Consider the following 19,737-nt stretch of genomic DNA (forward strand, 5'->3'; position numbering starts at 1 on the left):
TAGGTTTTTTATTTTAATTATAAAATCTCCCTCCACATGCTGCTGAAGTACGGCTCTCACCAACCTCGAACATCTGCCATGTTGGCTTGCGTTGGTGGGAGTTGGGAGCCCAACCACCCCTGAAGGCCTCTAGACTGGCTACCCCTGCTCTGGCCCTTTTGATCTCCATCAGCATCCTCAGCCTTGCTTTAGAACTGGACCTTGTCTGTTTTGGATCATGCCCCCATCATAACCTACCCCTCACCCCTCCCCCACACACTTAGAAGCCACCTTCCCCTGGAAGCCAGGACATCTTCCTGAAACTCATTTTATATTTTCACACCAAACACTGATTGAAGTGAGCAGGTTACTGTTTCTTTGGCTATACAGCTGGACTGCCTCATTCTGCATTTCAGATTCCTGATGGCGATAGCGACTATTTTCTACTTACTCTCTCCTCCTTGACCCAATACTCACTGAAGCCATCAGCAGAAGGGAAGGCATCAAGCCCTGGTTCTGCCATTGAACCAGGGGAGGGGGAATCACCATCTGGAGCTCCCTGGGAACTCAGCTCATTGGTTGGTGTCTCCTGCATACAGAGGAAGACAAGAGGTTGTGGTAGAACTGCAATCCTTTCGCTTCTGGCTCCTCCCACTTTCAATTTGTTTCTGACATTCTTACCACAATTTAATATGGGCTGCTGCCTGCTACCTGTGCATAATATATTTTCCGCTATTGCTCGATATCACCAAATATTCACTAACTCGCTGGACTATTTAGGAATCTGTTGCCTACGGAATGTTGGCTAACAGTTTGTGTGAGGGAAAGTGAAAGGTCAGTATGGCTTGGATTAAACCAGGTCCAAGAGGGCGTGAATGCTCTGTGGGTAGACAAGGGAGCTTAAGTTTGGAGTGCTTAGTAAGAAGACAGGTCCCAAAATAGGAGTGGTAACAGAAAGAGGGGAGTAGAGCCAAGATGGCTGAGGGAAGGAGGACAGAGTAGGGAACTGGCTTGGACTTGAAAGAAGCCCTTTTCACCTCACTGTGGTCAAACTTTCACACCATCAACCTCGGTGCTCCTGACAGCTCACCTGATCAAAGAGGTAAACGGTGACATCGTCAAAGAAGGAGACCATCTTCCGCTTACGGTCAAGCTCAGCAGCCGCCTCCTCAGCAGAGCGTGGTGACTTGAGGAGGCCACGCAAGTTACGGGCGTCATCGCTTTCGCTCACCACAATGGGGACACCCTGCCCTCCGCCTCCAGCCAGGCCTCCTTCCTCTTCCTCTTCAGCATCATCTTCCTCCTCATCCTCTGCTGCTATGGCAGCCTCTCTCCCTCCCAGCGCTGGACCCTCCCCCAAAGCCGCTCCTTCCCAGAATGGCCCTTTCCTTCCCCCGCCAAGTGGGGGGAACGTCTGCAAGGCCAGAGGGGGAAGCGACAGAGATAAGCGGGAGAGCTTGGCTGGAGGGAAGAGCCAGACGTCAAAATGGAAGGATGGCCAGGAATGATTGGGTCGAAAAGCCAAGATCCAGAAGTCAAGAAGAGCAAATGGTATGGAAGCAAGGTGAGGATGGAAGGATTGGGATGAGAGAGACAGAAAGAGAGGTTTACTTCATTAAGAACACGTCCCTAGGATTTCTACCCAAACGTATCTATCCAGGCAGAGGGCCTTCTCAGCAGTGGCGCCCACCCTGTGGAACGCCCTCCCATCAGCTGTCAGGGAGATAAATAACTACACGACTTTTAGAAGACATCTGAGGGCAGCCCTGTATCAGGATTTTTTCATGTTTAATGTTTTATTATGTTTTTATATTTTGCTGGAAGCTGCTCAGAGCGGCTGGGGAAACCTAGCCAGATGGGTGGGGTATAAATAAAGTTGTTGTTGTTATTGTTATTATTAGTATTCTCGTTGTCAGCATTCCCATACTGTACACAAATGCATTCCCAAATGCAGCCACACCACACGTTTATATGAATACATTATGATACTGATTGTTTTTGCACATAAGGATACCCTTAGCATCCAAAATAGCACACATACACAACCTGACCTGTGGGTCTAATTAGTTCTGGCAGGCCTTCCCTTTTGGTCAATGGGGACGTTTTTTGTTAAGCCACACCCACCTGTCCTACTCCTGAGATCATCTATGGTGCCAGGAGTGGGGCAGGGAAAGACATAGTAAGGCAGTGCTTGTGGGCACCACTTGCAAAGGCCCATGGATCAGCCGATTGTTGACATGTACAAAGGCACAACAGGGCTTTGCAAGTGCTGCCGGTCAGCTGATGGGCTTGAAGACACTCAGTGTAACTGCCAATCAGCAATTAGACTATAGGTTAAACCACTGTCTCCCACCTGGCTTCTCCTTCCCCCGTTGTTCTATGAAAGTCCCAACCCTTTGTTTTTACTTCCACACCAATCACAGATGGAACCCTCACCTTTGATATCCTCACTGGCTTGGTTCGCAGGGACGCCAGGTTCCTGATCCTTTTTGGGCTGCTCAGCTGCTACATATCTGTCTTCTTGGGCAGTATCCTGTGTTTCGACCACGATGGGCACTGCTACACTTTGGGTCTCCTTCTGGCTTGGCATCTCCCCTTCGTTCCTTTTCTCCTCCTCCTCCTCCAGCTCTGACGGCATCTTTTCAGAATCTCCTCTTTCCTCTTCTTGTTGCTGCTGCCTCTCCTCCTCCTCCTCCTCCTCCTCCTCCTCCTCCTCCTCCTCCTCCTCCTCCTCCTCCTCCTCCTCCTCCTCCTCCACTTTATCTTCCACACCTTCTGGCCACTGGGAGCCCGTTGCATCTCCATTGTGTCTTTTCTTCGCCTCTTCCTCCTCCGTCTTCTTCCCGTCCTCTGGCCCTAAGGTCCATAGCCTGAGAACAGCCTGCTCCTTCAAGGGAGCTGCTGGAGAAAGCCTCAGAGTCGGCAGCCTACTCTGACTACAGAGTAGGTTGCGTGTGACATTCTCTTGCAGTGTGACCAACAGCTGCTCCTTGCACACTTGGACCACAAAGCCTCCGTCTACCGTCACCTTCTCTGTGGGCTTCCTGATCTCAGGCCCAGCAGCAGCTGGTGCCTCAGCCGGTTCTCCCTCCCCGTCAGAGAAGTAAGCTGAGTCCCGGTGAGGTGTTGCTAGCCCCAGGCTCCTCCCTATTTCCTCCTCTAGCTCCGCCCCTTCCTCACTTACTGACAAGGTAAGATCACTAGTGGACTGGGAGATGGATGGTGTTGGGAGTTTGCCGGAATCTTCTTCTGCCTCTGTTTCTTCCTCTTCTCCAGAAGGTGGCGGTGGCGGTTCCTCCTTGAAGATGAACTCGGGTGAGAAAGTGCTCTCTGTTTCGTAGCCGCTGTCACCAAACTTTTGCCCTGGAGAGGAGTAGTGGGATGCTGGGCTGCAGACATCCGAGGAGCTGGTGTTGGAAGGAATGTCCAAGGAATCCACTGAGTCTAGGGTTCCCCGTTGCCGATCTGGTACCGCGGGGGAGAGGCTTAAGGTCACTGGGCCAGTGGAGAATCCATCGATGACTTCCGGGAGGATTGCGATGGTCTCCTCATCGTTACTTTCGGCTAGGGTGGACAACGGCGGTATCTCCACCGGAACAATCACATTGCAGCAGCCAGACGGCAGGGCTGGGAAGGGCGACCCAGGTGGGCGAGCGCTCCCCCCGCCTCTCTGCTTCGGGTAATCTTGGAGCTCATAGGTCTTCACCGCTGTGCCCATCAGCGGGTCGTAGAATTCTCTGCGCTCCCCGCCATCCCCATTGCAGTCTCTAGGGGGCAGCATTGGACAGTCAGAAAGGGAGCCCCGCTCCACTTTTAGCGAGGAGTCGTCCTCCGTGCCATAGCTGTCGTGGTGAGGGCGCCGCAGGGGCGGCCCGTGGTTGCTCCAGCCGCTCACCATGTCCCCCCGAGGGATGGCGCACGTGCAACGTGCCCGGGTGCACAGCGGGCACGCCAGGAGGTTGTGGCGCCCGCCCCCGATGCTGCTCCCGCCCCCATCGGTGCTGCTGCCAGAGCTCTGGTCCTCCATCAGCGACGGCTCCTGTTCCCACGAGGGTGAACCCTGGAACTCCGAGGGGTCCCCGGCCAGCGTCTCCCCTGCCCCTCTTTCCTCCATCATCTCAGCATCCCAGCTGCGATGCTGGTCCTCCAGCTCGCGGTACACTGTGAGCAGGGACTCTGCTAGGAACGCCTCTCCCCCCGACGTCGGGGTCTCAGTCAGGGACGTCTCCTGGATCTCGCCGTCTACGCGGAAGGGGTTGCTGTCCCCGTCGCCCCCGGCCAAGAAGGGGTTGGTGCTGGGCTGCTCCTGCGGCCGGTAGGGGGCGCCGTGGGAGTCCCAATCCGAGGGAAAGAGAGGCTGGGGTGGGGATCCAGGGCTGGGGGCGCAGACGGGCCCCTCGCAGCTGCCATGGTCCTCCAGGCGGATGTAATACTCACTACTGACTGAGGGGCTGCGGGCGCTGATGACGGGCACGACGCTGGGTGTCTCCAGGCTGTGCCCACGCTGCATTGCCTGTTCGTAGAAAGGATTGCTGCCCGGCACAGCCAGCCCGCCGTTGCTGGAGGGGTAGTCAGGTGGTGCCGAGGCAGGGCCCTTCCACCGCCCCAGGCGGGCCTTCTCCCACATGTACTCAAAGTTCAGCCCCCCACTGCTCTCTGTCACCGTCAGGATGTCGTCCATGTCGCTGCCGTGGAACCCGTCCAGCAATGGATAGGCCGAGATCTCTCCCGAGGGGCGGCGATGGCATGTCGAGGAAGAAGAGGAGGCCGGGGGCGGTGAAGAGGAGCGCTTGGGTTTCAGAGCGCTCCAGCGCCACTCGAAGCTCTCCTCCGCCTGAGCGTTGGAGCGCTCATTCAACAGGTAGCTCACCTGCAAGTGCAGCTCTTCCATGGTTGGGCGATGGGAAGCCGGGAGCCAGCAGGACTGCATGACCTCATACCTGTAGCAGGGCAGGGGCAGAGGAAGGATAGAGGAACAGTCGGAAAAACAGGCAGAAATAGGAGCAGGAGGGGGGAAACAGTTGTGGGAGGGGGAGATAGCCTGAGAGAACAGTTGGGGGTGGGGATAGGGAATGGGAACATTTAAAAAAAATAATAATAATAGAGTTGCAGAAAAGATGGTCGCAGGCACTGCGAATAGAGTTGGAGACAGGAAAAGGAGCAGAAGCTAAAGGGGGCATGAGCACTAGAATGGGCAGTGATATGTGGGGAAACTGTCAGGAGATGGGTTGTGGGGCAGAGTTACGGAGAACAGTCGGAAGGCCAATTGGAAGCCTTAGCAGACACAGTCAGAAGAACAAGCAGACATGAAAAGGCAACAGTTGGGATTTCTCATTTTTCCAGTCTTCAGTTTTCCCCACTTGATTTTTTTTTAAGGCTGGCAAAAATTCGCCAGCATTTTGGTGCAAATTTCTCCTAATACACTCATGTTTCATATGCACTTTATGCCTAATATACACATTTTCACCAAGTGTTCCCCCGTTATGATGTATTTTTGTGCGTTATTTTCACAAATACATTCATTCTTAGGCACAGCTTTTCATAATTCGTGCATTTTGTAAAACATAAGTTTGGCTGGAGAATTGCATCATAAAATTTCAAACTTCAAAAGATGCCTGTGTTTCAGTTCACCTACTGTTTCGGGAAAGCACAATAGATTCACCTTCAAATGTGAACTGAATCTGATTTCTCCCGCCTTCCCTACTCATGAGTATACGTTTTGTGGTTGGGACGGTGGGGACTCTCTCTCTCTTCACTATATAAAACGTTGCTTAATATTGAATAAAAAAGTTACAAATAAGCCTATAGTGTCGATATGTCCTTATACGGATATGAACAACATCCAAAAGGAGACCCACAACCCAAAAAACAGACAACCAACTGGAACAGCTGCCAGAAAAATGGTCTGAAAATACAAATCTGGAAGGAGGGAATTTGATTCACAGACCACCAGTGCAGCTGGAGGGGTCTAGGAAGAGCAGGCAAGGAAAAGGTACATCACAATCAAAGGAAGACCTGGCAGAATGACAGTGCAGGGAGAGAAATGGGCAGGCAGGCAGAGGAATAGTTGGAGGAACACAGAGAGGGAAGAATGAAAGAATGTTAGGAGGACAAGAACAATCTTAACGCACAGGGCAGCTGCCGCCCCCAAGTCACTAGCTGCCCAGGAGGCACCAAACAGATGTCAAGGGTGGAGGAGACTCAGGAAGAAGATATCTCAGCTGGTGGGCCTTGCTTTCTTTGGAGGAGAGTCCTGGACAACAAATACTTTTTTTCCCCTTAGGAGGGAGAACAGGGGAATCAACTCACCAATAGTCAGAGTAAGGAAGTTTAAGGCGTGGCTTGGCCAGTTTCATCTGCTGCTCCTTGACGACAAAGGTCAGCACTTCCTCGTCAGAGAGGTGACGGTAAGGCTGGGAGCCAAACTCAAAAAGCTCCCAGATGGTCACCCCCATAGACCTGGCAAACAAAGGGAACAGAGAGATGAAGCCCAGAACTATGGACTCCAGAGAAGTGCAAGCAGAAAACAAAGAAGAAAATCATTACCGTAGGTGAAGCATAGCTGTCAACCCTCCCTTTTTTGCGGGAAACTCCCGTATTCCAAGCCACAGCTGTCAATCTTCCCCATTTTTTTGCTGGAAATTCCCTTATTCCAGCACCGTTTCCCGCTGCTATCCTGGATTGTTAGATATACTGTAGACCAGGCATCCCCAAACTGCGACCCTCCAGATGTTTTGGCCTACAACTCCCATGATCCCTAGCTAAGAGGACCAGTGGTCAGGGATGATGGGAACTGTAGTCCAAAACATCTAGAGGGCCGAAGTTTGGTGATGCCTGCCGTAGACTGTCCCCGGGACAGGTGAGGCTGCTGATCCCTTATTTTCAAATCTTTCCCTTATTTTCAAATCCGAAAGTTGACAGCTATGAGGTGAAGCCTTATAACCCCACCCCTCTTTTTACCCATTCTTGCTTAGCACCACAAAACCAAGAGTCCCAGCCCAGACAATAAAGAAAATGGCAGCCCAGGGATTTGTTTCAGGAAAGCAGGGAGCTGCCTTATATGGAGTCTAACCATTGGCTCATCTAGCTCAGTATTCTCTAGTCTGATTGACAGCAGCTCTCCAGGTGTCAGGAAGGAGCTTTTCCCAGGCTTACCTGGAGACACCAGGGATCAAACCTGTACCTTCTGAATGTGAGGCAGAGCCAGGGGTGCCAACTTGTATAGAATATTGGGGGGCCCAGGTAAGCCCCATCCCACATAATTGATCACACACCATTTGAATGGCAATGCCCATCAACTGAGGGAGCCCTCAGTTTATTTATTTACTCTTAGAATAATTTATTTGGGAGTGGCCAAAGGGACCTCGGACCCTAGGAGTTGGTTCTGTACAATACCTAGGGTTGAGTCTTAGAACATCTTAAGATTAAGGTGTCCCTGAAAATACACATAGTACGTTTCCTAAATGTCTGCAACACTACAGCCTTCCCCTTTCTCCCACTCCTTAAGGGTAAAGCAGTGGTAAAAAATATTTGCCCTCCCTCCCAGATGCTGATGAACTACAACTCCCAGCAAGCACAGCCAACAGTCAGAGGTGATGGGAGCTGTAGTTCAGCAAGATATGAAGGGCCAGAGGTTCCTCACACCTGATGTAAAGGAACGCAACAGTATTGAGAGCTTATATGGTGGTACAGGTAGCACTAGACACCATTTTCCCTGTAAAAAGAAAACACAAATTTAACCATTAAAAAAGAAGAAGTCTGAGGGGCATTAACAATGAATTATTCTAGGAGTGTTAAATGAAATAATGTAAAGCATTATCGTGCCAGATTGAAAATTCTACACCCTGTGTTGGTTTGTTTATGTGTATGTTTGCTTTCTTGTATTTGTTTCCTACCTTTTTCTCTCAGTGGGACCACAGAGAGGCCGACAGTACATTATCACACAGCAGTACACAACAGCAAAAGAACACAACCAGAAATCAAAAGCAGAAGTGAAACAGCAATAAGGCTCCCAGCCTCTCACAAAATCCCTAAACCAAAAGAGTATCCATAAACTAGACATGTTATTTTAAAAATTCAGAGCTGTTCGACAGTGGAACTTGCTGCCAAGGAGTGTGGTGGAGTCTCCTTCTTTGGAGATCTTTAAGCGGAGGCTTGACAGCCATCTGTCAGGAATGCTTTGATGGTGTTTCCTGCTTGGCAGGGGGTTGGACTGGATGGCCCTTGTGGTCTCTTCCAACTCTATGATTCTAGGTCAGAAGTGAGCTGGATCCAGCTGGATCCCTTATCTACCCCACCCCCTGCTGGTCAATTTTTAAACTAGTGTGTGCCCACCTGTCAATCACCTGATGTCATGGCATCAGGTAACCACTTGGAAAAGGCTCACTCTCAGCGCCAATCAGCTGGTGGGTACTGAGAGTGAGCTCCTTTGAAGGCATGGTGTTTGCGCCAATCAGCTGTTTGAGGCTGACAGTAAGTCTTCAAAGAATGTCCTTTGAAGTTTCTTTACAAGGGAGGATTGCAGTCAGGCTGCACTTGCAAAGGAAGAGGGAAAATGTCAGGTTTGCAGGAATGGTTTGACACCAAAGAGTGCCTGCAAATGTGCTCTAAAGGCACACCGCCAGGCAAAGTGCTGATGATCAGCTTTTGCCAAAGCACAGATCAGCTGGAATGGGGTGCATGTAAACCCCACATTACTACATATTTACACCTGACATAGGGCAGATGGTCATGACTCAGCAGAAACAGCCTCATGAGTCATATGAGGCCTGCTGGGCTTAATTAGGCCCACTGGCCAGCGGTTCCCCACCACTGAACACGGTGGATATAAATTTAAATATTTGTAAGCAAAGTTGGGAGCATCCCCTTGAGGATTTTAAAACCAAGTTGGTTTCAGCTCTACCCCAATTGGATCTAGGGGTGCAAAATGCAAACTAAGGTTGCAATCCTATGCACAGTTACCTGGGAATAAGCCCCATTAAACTTGATGGTGCTTATATCTGAAAAGACATACAGTCAAACCTTGGTTCCCGAACGGCTTAGTTGCAAACAAATCGGCCCCAGAATGCTGCAAATCTGGAAGTAAATGTTCCTGTTTGCGAACATTTTGCGGATTCCGCTGGAGTGCGGGAAGCTCCTGCAGCCAATCGGAAGTTGCGCCTAGGTTTTTGAATGGTTTCGGGACTCCCAGAATGGATTAAGTTCGAGAACCAAGGTACCACTGTATAGGGTTGCGCTGTGAATTCCCTCAAGCACAGGTGTGTGTGTGGGCGTGGCTCCTTGCAACTCACCAGACATTGCTCTGCTTGGTTTGATCCACCACGATGAGGCTTCCGTGCATCTCATCCAACAGTTCTGGGGCAACCCAACGCAAAGGGATCCAGAGCCGGTCTGGAGTGATGTAATAGTCTTCCTACGAACAGAAATGAGGAATGGGTGGAACAGGGCTGGAGACGCGGACTCTCCAAAGCTTCACAGGTGAAAATAGGGGCGTGGAGCATAGCTGCCAAGTTATCCCTTATTTTAAGGGATTTTCCCTTATGCTGAATAGGCTTCCTCGCGAGAAAAGGGAAAACTTGGCAGCTATGGCGTGGAGCCTCTCCAAGCAGGTGTCTTTCTGCAGGTATATGCCGCAATATGTCCCTGACACAACACTGGTGCATTTAGTGGTGGATTTACTTTGCTTTATTAACAGTTCTGTGATGCTTCCTCGGTGCTACCACCTTACGGCTGCCCAAAGGGGCTACAGAACAACAAAAGTGGGACAAAAATAAACCAGATCCTTTGTCGAAATATATTTTAAAAAATTGAAAAATTGTCCAGTAGCACCTTAGAGACCAACTAGGTTTGTTCTTGGTAAAAGTTTTCCCGTGCATGCACACTGCTTCAAATATGATCTGAAGAAGTGTGCATGAACACAAAAGCTTATACTTAGTTGGTCTCTAAGGTGCTATTTTTTTTACACATATTTCAACCTCGTCAGGCCAACACAGCTACCTACCTGAATCCAGATCCTTTGTGATAGCAAAAGGGATTTCAGCAGGAAGTTAATATATATGCGCTGATTGAAAAAAACCTGATGTCACCAGACACAGGCCACACATTTCAATCTACCTGGATGGCTTCGCCCCTCACCTTGTAGTTGTTGTGCGACAGGCCGTAGTCTCCAACACGCACTGTGAGGTCAGAGGTCAGCAAGCAGTTCCGAAGGGCCAGATCACTAGGGAGGGATAGAATAAATACCCAGTAAGGGTGGCTTGGAGGTGGGTGGGCCAGGGGATGGAGAGAGAGAGTAAAGAGCACCTTTCTTGTATTCCAAGAAACAAGAAATACAAGAAATACAAGATGGTGGAATACATGGGGATAGCTAGATTAACATCAAAAATAAGACAGCAAGATAACGAAACGTATGAGAGAGAATGGGAAAAATTTGTGAAATATATGGACAGGATGGTAGAAATATAAACAAACCAGCAGAATGAACACAACCTCATAATTAAAGTTTAAACTTCTGTATTGGTAATTTAGGAAGAATAACAAATTCAATGTACTGTATAACAAAACAAGACTATTAGGCAAATTTATGGAGCATATGAGTTGGAATGACATAAGCATGAAAATAGAATTTTGCATGATTGGGAAGATATCGATAACAGTGGATTTATGATTTCAAGCATAAAGAAAGTTAAACTGCGCAAGTCTAAAGCAATACTTTAAAAAGGTGAATGGAGGTAGGGTGGAAGTAATATTTAATATTTGTATCAATATTAGCCCTATGTTCATTGCTCTTTTTTCTCTCTCTCTTTTTTCCCTTTTTAGAGATTTCTTTTTTCTCTTTTTTTTGAATTTTGAGAATTTTTGCTTTATGTATAAACAAAGCTGAAGAAAATGTGATGTATGTGAAATGTAATTTTGATATTGGTTATTGGATATGTAAATTAAATAAAGATTTTTTAAGCACCTTTCTTCACCAGCTTTCTCTTTCTTTCTTTCTTTCTTTCTTTCTTTCTTTCTTTCTTTCTTTCTTTCTTTCTATTTATTTAATTTAATGTAGCCAATTGGCCCAAAATAAACAGAATAGCACTAACTAATCAGGTGCCACCAAGAGCTTAGATAAATAGGGGGGGAAATAAGTAGAAAAAAATTGTAATGGACACCATTACAAGACCAGGTCCACTGGTTGGAGGGGGCTAGAGAAGGGGCAAAAGTGCCCTTCTTTGGGCGGATAGGAGTCTTTCTGGTGCAGGGAGCCAAACCCAGTGTCCCCCTGTATGCCATGGGAAATCCTATGGTGTAAAGCAGTAATTCCATTGGTAAAATGATGCATTCTTGCCAGGGGTGGGGAGAGCCAGAATGGCCCTAGATACAAAGCCTCTCCATCCCCCCCCCAAAAAAAATCCCAGAATGAAGCTAATCAGCTACACCAGCCTGGAGCTGGCATAGTTAATCTCCCCCCCCCTCCGAAGCCTATGGAGGGGTTTAAAAACAAACGAAAAACAAGATACGCTGAGATGAAGATAGACAAAACTTGCCCTTACCTGTCACTCCCCACCCCAGTTACAACTGCTCTGCTGAATGACAACAAAGCATTCCAAACTTTGGGTGGCACCAGAGAAAAAGTCCTGTTTTAGATGCCCTCCCCCCATCTTCAAATGTGAGACACTCCGAGTAAGGCCTCAGCAGAAGAGCTCGGCAGATAGGCAGGTTCACACATCTGTTCTCCCCCCGACCTGCTCAAACTATACTCAGCTGGACTGAATTTGCCTCTCAGAGGTAAAGTAAAACTAAAAGTAAAGCAAAGGATCCCTGGACAGTTAAGTCCAGTCAGAGGCGACTATGGGGCTGCGGCGTGCATCTCGCTTTCAGGCCAAGGGAGCTGACGTTTGTCCACAGACAGCTTTCCGGGCCATGTGGCCAGCATAACTAAACCGCCTCTGGCGCAACCTAACACTGTGATGGAAGGCAGAGTGCACGGAAACGCCATTTACCTTCCTGCCACAGCGGTACCTATTTATCTACTTGCACTGGTGTGCTTTCGAACTGCTAGGTTGGCTGGAGCTGGGACAGAGCAACAGGACTCACCCCGTCACAGGGATTCAAACTGCCGACCTTCTGATTGGCAAGCCCAAGAGGCTTGGTGGTTTAGACCACAGCGCCACCCACGTCTGGAGTACGGCCCACTACATTTCAAATCATTAAAATTCACATTCATCAGCAAAACCCTTTGAGTTCTAGCACTTAAACCATACACAGCTCCATACAGCTCAACCTTTCCTTAAAAACCCAAGGATCGTGGTCTCTTGTCTACCTGTGGATGTAGTTGTTTTTATGCAAATGCAGCACTCCCAGAGTGATCTCATAGGCCATGCGCTGTAGTGTGCTGAGGTCACGGGTCAGCAGGTCAGGGGTCATCCCGTCTGCTTTGCGCTGAGCTCGAAGGTAACGTTTCAGATCTCCCTGGAGGAACACAGGGCGAGAAAAGGGTTGGCGAGCAAAGTCAGCGAAGCTAGCACAAAGTTTCCTACAGATCCAAGCAAATTCCCCAGCCTCACGTCAAAAAAACAGAATGTCCCTTTTTTTTCAGGACACTTGGCAGCTATGGCGAAACAGATGGAGTGATGTTAGGAGAACCTTCCCCGCCCCCCGTCCCACAGCGATCTGTTTGGACCCCTGGCAAGAGCAATCTATCCCTCTTGTGTTTTCCCACCCAAATTCATCTCTCGGCTTAAGTATACTTACCAGCTGGCAGAATTCCATGATGAGCAGGAAAGGGATGGTCTCTGTGCACAGGCCGAGGCATTGCAATATGTTTGGATGCTGGAGACTTCTTGAGGGAAGTGGGTGGATGGAGAGAAGGGCAGAAAGAGGAGGGGAAAAGAAGGTTTTGCTCCACTCATCACAAAGAGGCAGCACCTGTTTCTGCTCAGTTTTCGAAGGCTGAAAGCGTACCCCAACTGCATTTTAGCAAATAAAATAAAAAAGAGCTGACACTACATTCCAAAGTGAGCAAAGCTCGACTGGGTGTAGTATACAGTCATACCTCATGATACGTCCACTTCATGTTGCGTATTTTCAGGTTACGGACGCCCGAACCCGGAAGTCCCGGAACGGGTTACTTCCAGGTTCGGCGCATCCGTAAACTGTGCGCATGCGCAGAAGCACTAAATCACGCTTTGCGCATGTGCAGAAGCGCCACATTGTGTCACGCACGTGCGCAGATGCGGCACTTCATGTTGCGGCCTTTTCATGTTGTGATTGGGCCGTCGGAACGGATCCCCTTTGCAACATGAGGTACCACTGTAAATCCATTTTGTAAAGATTCCTTCTTTCCTATGCTCTTCCCTTTTCTTATGTTCCACCAGCCTTTTTTATTTAGAGCAGGGAGTACAGTCGTACTTTGGAAGTTGAATGGAATCCGTTCCAGAAGTCCGTTTGACTTCCAAAACATTCGGAAACCAAAGCGCAGCTTCCGATTGGCTGCAGGAAGCTCCTGCAGCCAATCGGAAGCCGTGGAAGCCCCATCGGACGTTCGGCTGAATAGTTTGCAAAGCGGAAGAATAGTTTGCAAAGCGGAAGAGTCACTTCTGGGTTTGCTGCGTTCGGGAGCCAAAACGTTCAGGAACTAAGCTGTTCGACTTCCAAGGTACGACTGTAATTGTATTACTGGAGTCTCGCCTAGCGTTTCCCTATTACATGATGATGGGCTCACTGGGGAGACTGGCATGAGTTATATCACTTACTGGAATCATGGACGGCTTTAGCTCTGCAGCAGCCGCCCCAAAATAAGGTAGCTGTTTATATGGGGATATTTTGCCCCTTGGTCCTTCCTCCCACTTCAGTTTCTCCTGCTTCTTACCGATATGGTTGGGCCTCTGACAGGAATTTCCTCTGCTCCAGTGAACCAGCATTCACCCGTAGCTCCTTCACTACCACTTGTGCAGGGGTGAAATCTGAGAATATTTCACCCAGGATTACCTGTGGAACAGGGGGGGAAACGGTTACTAACCAGAGCTGTGAACACACGCTCCCATCCAGTGTGATCCTACCACTGGTTTAGGGAAGCAGTGTCCACATGACATTGGCCACGATCCATATCTATCATGTCGTTTCTTATGAAACCTTGCACATCCACATTTTTCTCTCTCTTCCAAACTAGCTTCAGAGTTCAGAAAAAGAATGACCTGGCAGCGATTTAAGCCAGGGATATGTAAGCAGCCTGGAAGCAGCTATACATCTTGCCTGTTCTTACAGGGCCACACTGACTGCCAGTTCATTTCTGGGCACAATTCAAAGGTAATTCGTAATTACCTATGAAGCCCTACCCAGCTTTGAGTACGGATACCACCTTTTACCACACAAGGACTGACTGAACCTTCTGTTCATTTTGGGAGGCTTCTCTCTATGTCCCTCTAATCTGAATTTAGGTAGGTGGCAACTGGAGAGAGAGGACCTTCTCGATCCTGGTTATTTATCTGTAAGATGGCTGTAGGTTTTCTTTTATCCTTTCCACCCAATACTGAGATTTTATTTCCGATTGTTGTTTCTGCCTGTATTGGGCAATTGACTGGTCACACCCACACCACACAGTTAGAGAACATTTAAAGGTAAAGGTAAAGGGACCCCTGACCATTAGGTCCAGTCGTGACCGACTCTGGGGTTGCGCGCTCATCTCGCATTATTGGCCGAGGGAGCCGGCGTATAGCTTCCAGGTCATGTGGCCAGCATGACAAAGCCGCTTCTGGCAAACCAGAGCAGCACATGGAAACACCGTTTACCTTCCCGCTGTAGCGGTTCCTATTTATCTACTTGCATTTTGACGTGCTTTCGAACTGCTAGGTTGGCAGGAGCTGGGACCAAGCAACGGGAGCTCACCCCGTCACAGGGATTCGAACCGCCGACCTTCTGATCAGCAAGCCCTAGGCTCAGTGGTTTAACCACAGCGCCACCTGGGTAACACACATTTAAAGGACATAAGAATCTGGGGAACTGTAGTTTACCCCTCACAGGGCTACAATTCCCTGCACCCTTAACAAACTACACTTCTCAGGATCCTTTGGTGGAAGCTATGTGCTTTAAAATATATGGCGTGGATGTAACCATGGTTGTTGATTTATTCGCTGTTGTTTCGTTTTGTGCATCTGCATTACGTAAGTGTCCTGTTACTCTGTTGTTGTTGTTGTTGTTGTTGTTGTTGTAAGCTGCATAATAATATTTCAAATTATTGCTATTTTTAAACTCACAGTGGCTCTTCATTATTCCCTGAGAATAAAACTGGAGCCTGCTGGAAAGAACCTTGGGTCCCACAACAATAATCCCATCCCCAACAATAAGCTTTTGCTCACCTTTCCAAACCAGCCATTTCCAATCTCCTGCAAATAACTGAGGTGTTGTCTGCTGAGTCCCAGGTGTTTAACTAGATCTGAAAGAGGGACAGAGTGTGGCAGTAACAGAAGACAATGTCATGACCCGATGACTTGAGCATGAACCTGCCATCTTCATTTTCCCCCCACGCTCAAAAGTTAATCGACAAGCTACTGGGACATAAGCTAGCAGCAGCAGCTGATGGAGCAGAATGGTACCAGATTCCTGGCAAATGTAATGAGCGCTGCTTCTCCCTTTGTAGGCCACCTATTGTTCTGGGCAAGAATGGAGAACCTTTGGCCCTCCAAATGTTGCTGAACTACAATTCCCATCAGCCCGAGCAAAATGGCCAGGGTTGGCGGAGGTTGTTGTTCAACAGCGTCCGAAGGACCAAAAGCTCCCCGTTCCTGCTCTACCCTTTCTGCCATCTATATGGGGCCAACCTGGTGTGGGAAATGTCAGCGATTTGTTTATTTTTACAAATTTATAATCCACACTTTCATAAAAAATAGAACAAGGCGGAGTACACATACTGTATAAGGGTAAAATCAACAGAATGACATCAATAAATATCAATAAATACTGGCTGGCTATGAGGGGAGGGGGGGGAATGCTGTAAACGAAAAGGTTTTCAAAAGACGTCTGAAGGAAGAGAGGGGTGGTTCCTGCCAAGCCTCCATTTGTAGGCAGTTCTACAGGGCAGGGTCTGCCATACAAAAGGCTGGGTCCTAGAGAAGGCCAACTGATCCTTAGGCCCAGGGGGAGCCACCAGAAGGGCCCATAGCTGCCAAGTCTCCCGTTTTTCATGGGAAACCCCCGTATTTTAAACCGTTTCCCGCTGGCAGCCCGGATTGGGAAAAATCCCGTAAATCCCCCGGATTTCTTACCTGCCAGGGAGGCTCCATTTTGGGTCCTGGCGCCGCCCGATTTCCGGTGCCCTGACATGGGTAGCGCGGCACCGGAAGTCGTTTATACGCATGTCCGAACATGCGTAGATGCGACTTCCGGTGCCACTCCGCCCAGTGGACCTGCTCTTGTAATGGTGTCCATTACAATTTTTTTCTACTTATTTTTCCTCCTATTTATCTAAGCTCTTGGTGGCACTCATGTAGAAGTGACTTCCGGTGCCGCGCCACTGCTGATCCTGCATTTTTCAGGGGGAGACTTGGCAGCTATGGAAGGGCCCCATCAGAAGATCTCAGTGATCAAGGTGGAGCATAAGGAATCAGGTGGTCCCCATGGCACTCTGAGCCCAAGTTGTTTAGGACTTTGTGGATAAACACGAGTACCTTGAACCTAACCCAGTAGCAAATCAGCAAATAAAGAGGCAGGTAGGGCCATGCATACCCTCTGCAAGGAATCCTACCTGTTTTGGGCATCTGCTGGTTGGAGGACGGGAGCGAGACCTCTGAGAGAGGCAGAATGTAGACATCCGGGATAGACTGAGAGGAGGACGTCTCCTCTGCAGGTGGTGTGTATTCTCCAGAATATTCTTCTCCATCAGGGTTCTCAAATTCCTGCCAGGTGGTGCAGAGGTGAGTGTAAGGATGATAAGAAATTCTGCTGGTTTCCCCATTATTTGCCAGTCTGTTGCCTGAAATAGCAACCTTTCCCCATGGCTTTCCCATCCCCAAGCGTCAGAACCCACCAACAGGGCTGGTGCCAGGTTTAATGGGGACCTTGGCATGGCCAATGCACCGCCGCCGCCACCCAAGTTGCCCCTGCTTCATCCGATCTTCCCCTTTGTGGGACAACACTGCCGTCCTCCTCTTCCCTTCCGCCCTGACGTCTCTCTTAATCCTGCTTAAAAACATTCTTCACGGCTAGAATAACAGCTTCTCTGGCACCTCCCTCAGCACCTGGGCTCTGAGAAAGGGTCAAAGGCATCCTTTTTAGAGACAGGTATTTTGGTGATGTTGTGGCCTGGAGAATGCCTCTGCCATCACTTCTGTGGTTTGCCACGGTGGCTCGAAAGACTTTTTAAACACAGAGGACTGACCTCTGGCGCTCCTTTCTACTCTTGCGGCTCAGTTAATAGAGCATGAGACTCTTAATCTCAGGGTTGTGGGTTCGAGCCCCAGTTTGGGCAAAGGAGTCATGCATTGCAGAGAGCTGGACTAGACAACCCTCTTGGACCCATCTGTACAAGTCTATGATTATTATTTTAAAATTATACAACAACAAAAAATTAAGCCTTTTAAAGCTATCACGGCAAATCGCACTGATGCAGGCAATGCTTAGCCATCTCAGCAAGAATGCCAGAATCTGAGAAGAAGAACCCTCTGGCCCCTTTCTCAGTGCTCAAGCAAGAAATCATAGAATCATAGAGTTGGAAGAGACCACAAGGGCCATCCAGTCCAACCCCCTGCCAAGCAGGAAACACCATCAAAGCATTCTTGACATATGCCTGTCAAGCCTCTGCTTAAAGACCTCCAAAGAAGGAGACTCCACCACACTCCTTGGCAGCAAATTCCACTGTCGAACAGCTCTTACTGTCAGGAAGTTCTTCCTAATGTTTAGGTGGAATCTTCTTGTAGTTTGAATCCATTGCTCCGTGTCCGCTTCTCTGGAGCAGCAGAAAACAACCTTTCTCCCTCCTCTATATGACATTCTTTTATATATTTGAATATGGCTATCATATCACCCCTTAACCTTCTCTTCTCCAGGCTAAACATACCCAGCTCCCTAAGCCATTCCTCATAAGGCATCGTTTCCAGGCTTTTGACCATTTTGGTTGCCCTCCTCTGGACACGTTCCAGCTTGTCAGTATCCTTCTTGAACTGTGGTGCCCAGAACTGGACACAGTACTCCAGGTGAGGTCTGACCAGAGCAGAATACAGTGGTACTATTACTTCCCTTGATCTAGATGCTATATTCCTATTGATGCAGCCCAGAATTGCATTGGCCTTTTTTAGCTGCTGCATCACACTGTTGACTCATGTCAAGTTTGTGGTCTACCAAGACTCCTAGATCCTTTTCACATGTACTGCTCTCAAGCCAAGTGTCTCCCATCCTGTAAGGTTGCTAGCCAGCTGCTATGGGGTGGAGCTGGGCCCAGTGGTGAGCTAGTGGGCATCAGATCAGGCTGGTGAGGAGCACTTTGGTGTAATGGGGCCCACAGGAAATGCCCAATGGGGTTAACTGCTGGTGCAAGGTCTACTCACCAACATGAGGGATGGGGAACTTGTGTCCCTCCCATTATCCCTGACCATCAGCCTTGCTGACTGAACTAATGAGAGTGCCATAGGTTTCCAGTTTTTGGCTTGGAAAACTGTACACTCCAATCCATGATGATGTTTAGCTTCACAGAATAGAAGCCACAAATGCCTTTCAGCAAACAACAACAACAACCCTTCCCCAAAGCATTCCATGCCCACCTCAAATCCCCACAACCATAGGCTCACCTTGAACCCCACATCGCCCCGCTTGCAGCACAGGCAGGTGAGGAGGAGGAAGATAAAGGCCAGCAAACCTGAGCAGGAGATCAGGACCACAGCATAGGGAGGGGCCAGGGGAGCCCGGCCTTGGGACAAACCATCTGCAGGGAAGGCAAGAGACAGAGGAAGAAAGGGGACAGGGTCTTTCTCTAAAGCACATTTTAAAATGTCAAAAGCTATGTTCATCCACAACCCATAATATGGCATTTATAAGAATCAGCCAAAGCAGCTGGGCTGACCCAAACCTTTTTCACTGCCTGAGGCAAAATACAAGATGGCACCCTCCTATTACTTGTAAAGAAGAAATGAGACTAGGTGATACACACATCGCACACTGAAAGCATTTTGCTTCCCCATGCAGAATCCTGGGTGCTGCAGTATCTTAAGGGTGCTGGGAACTGTAGTTCTGTGAGGGGTAAACTACAATTCCCAGGGTTCTTTGGGGGGATCAATGTACTTGCAATGTGCTTTAAAGACATGGGTGCATATGCAGCCTGACAGCCGAAGATGGGCAACAGGCTAGCCTCCTCCACCTTGCCTGAGGGCAGCGTACGTGCTTAGGAGGCGCAGAGCAGCCCCAGGGGAACGCACAGCTTTGTCCAACAACTCACTGCCATTGCCTGTCCTCCACCATCCACCACCTGAGGCAGCCACCTCACTCTGCCTAATGGTAGGACCGGGAGTGAGAGTAAATAAGCAGGCATTCAAATTTTCTTCCAGAATTCTACATTTTGGATCTGAGATGCAGTTGATGATAGAGAATGGAGGACAGATGCCAGGGGTGGGTGTGTTTTTCAACCCCCCAAATGTAAACTAATTCTCTGGTTTCAGCCCTTACACATCTGTTCAGGACCTACAGCACCATTCTCCAGTTATCTGTTATTTCGTGTTTAATCCGGTTCCTCTACACATCTGGCTACACACTTTTCTAGACCAGGGCAGAAACCATTCCTTCCTTCTA

At 48.9% G+C, this 19,737-nt stretch overlaps 1 protein-coding gene across 1 annotated transcript in view; it reads right to left on the minus strand.

Annotated features, from left to right (window-relative positions):
* The window catches only part of LMTK3 (lemur tail kinase 3), a 33,080-nt gene that overhangs the window by 8,606 nt on the left and 4,737 nt on the right, over positions 1 to 19,737 (minus strand). The window contains exons 2-13 of the mRNA XM_088655116.1: positions 18,744 to 18,877; positions 16,706 to 16,856; positions 15,321 to 15,397; positions 13,835 to 13,953; positions 12,718 to 12,802; positions 12,287 to 12,435; positions 10,114 to 10,198; positions 9,270 to 9,391; positions 6,289 to 6,438; positions 2,416 to 4,919; positions 1,070 to 1,440; positions 457 to 568 (exon numbers count right to left, since the gene is read on the minus strand). Coding sequence (XP_088511242.1) covers positions 457 to 568; positions 1,070 to 1,440; positions 2,416 to 4,919; positions 6,289 to 6,438; positions 9,270 to 9,391; positions 10,114 to 10,198; positions 12,287 to 12,435; positions 12,718 to 12,802; positions 13,835 to 13,953; positions 15,321 to 15,397; positions 16,706 to 16,856; positions 18,744 to 18,877 — 4,059 coding nt within the window. The remainder of the gene's footprint in view (positions 1 to 456; positions 569 to 1,069; positions 1,441 to 2,415; positions 4,920 to 6,288; positions 6,439 to 9,269; positions 9,392 to 10,113; positions 10,199 to 12,286; positions 12,436 to 12,717; positions 12,803 to 13,834; positions 13,954 to 15,320; positions 15,398 to 16,705; positions 16,857 to 18,743; positions 18,878 to 19,737) is intronic.

Source organism: Zootoca vivipara, chromosome 12 (genome assembly GCF_965207765.1).
Source record: "Zootoca vivipara chromosome 12, rZooViv2.hap1.1, whole genome shotgun sequence".
NCBI classification, from domain to species: Eukaryota; Metazoa; Chordata; class Lepidosauria; order Squamata; family Lacertidae; genus Zootoca; species Zootoca vivipara.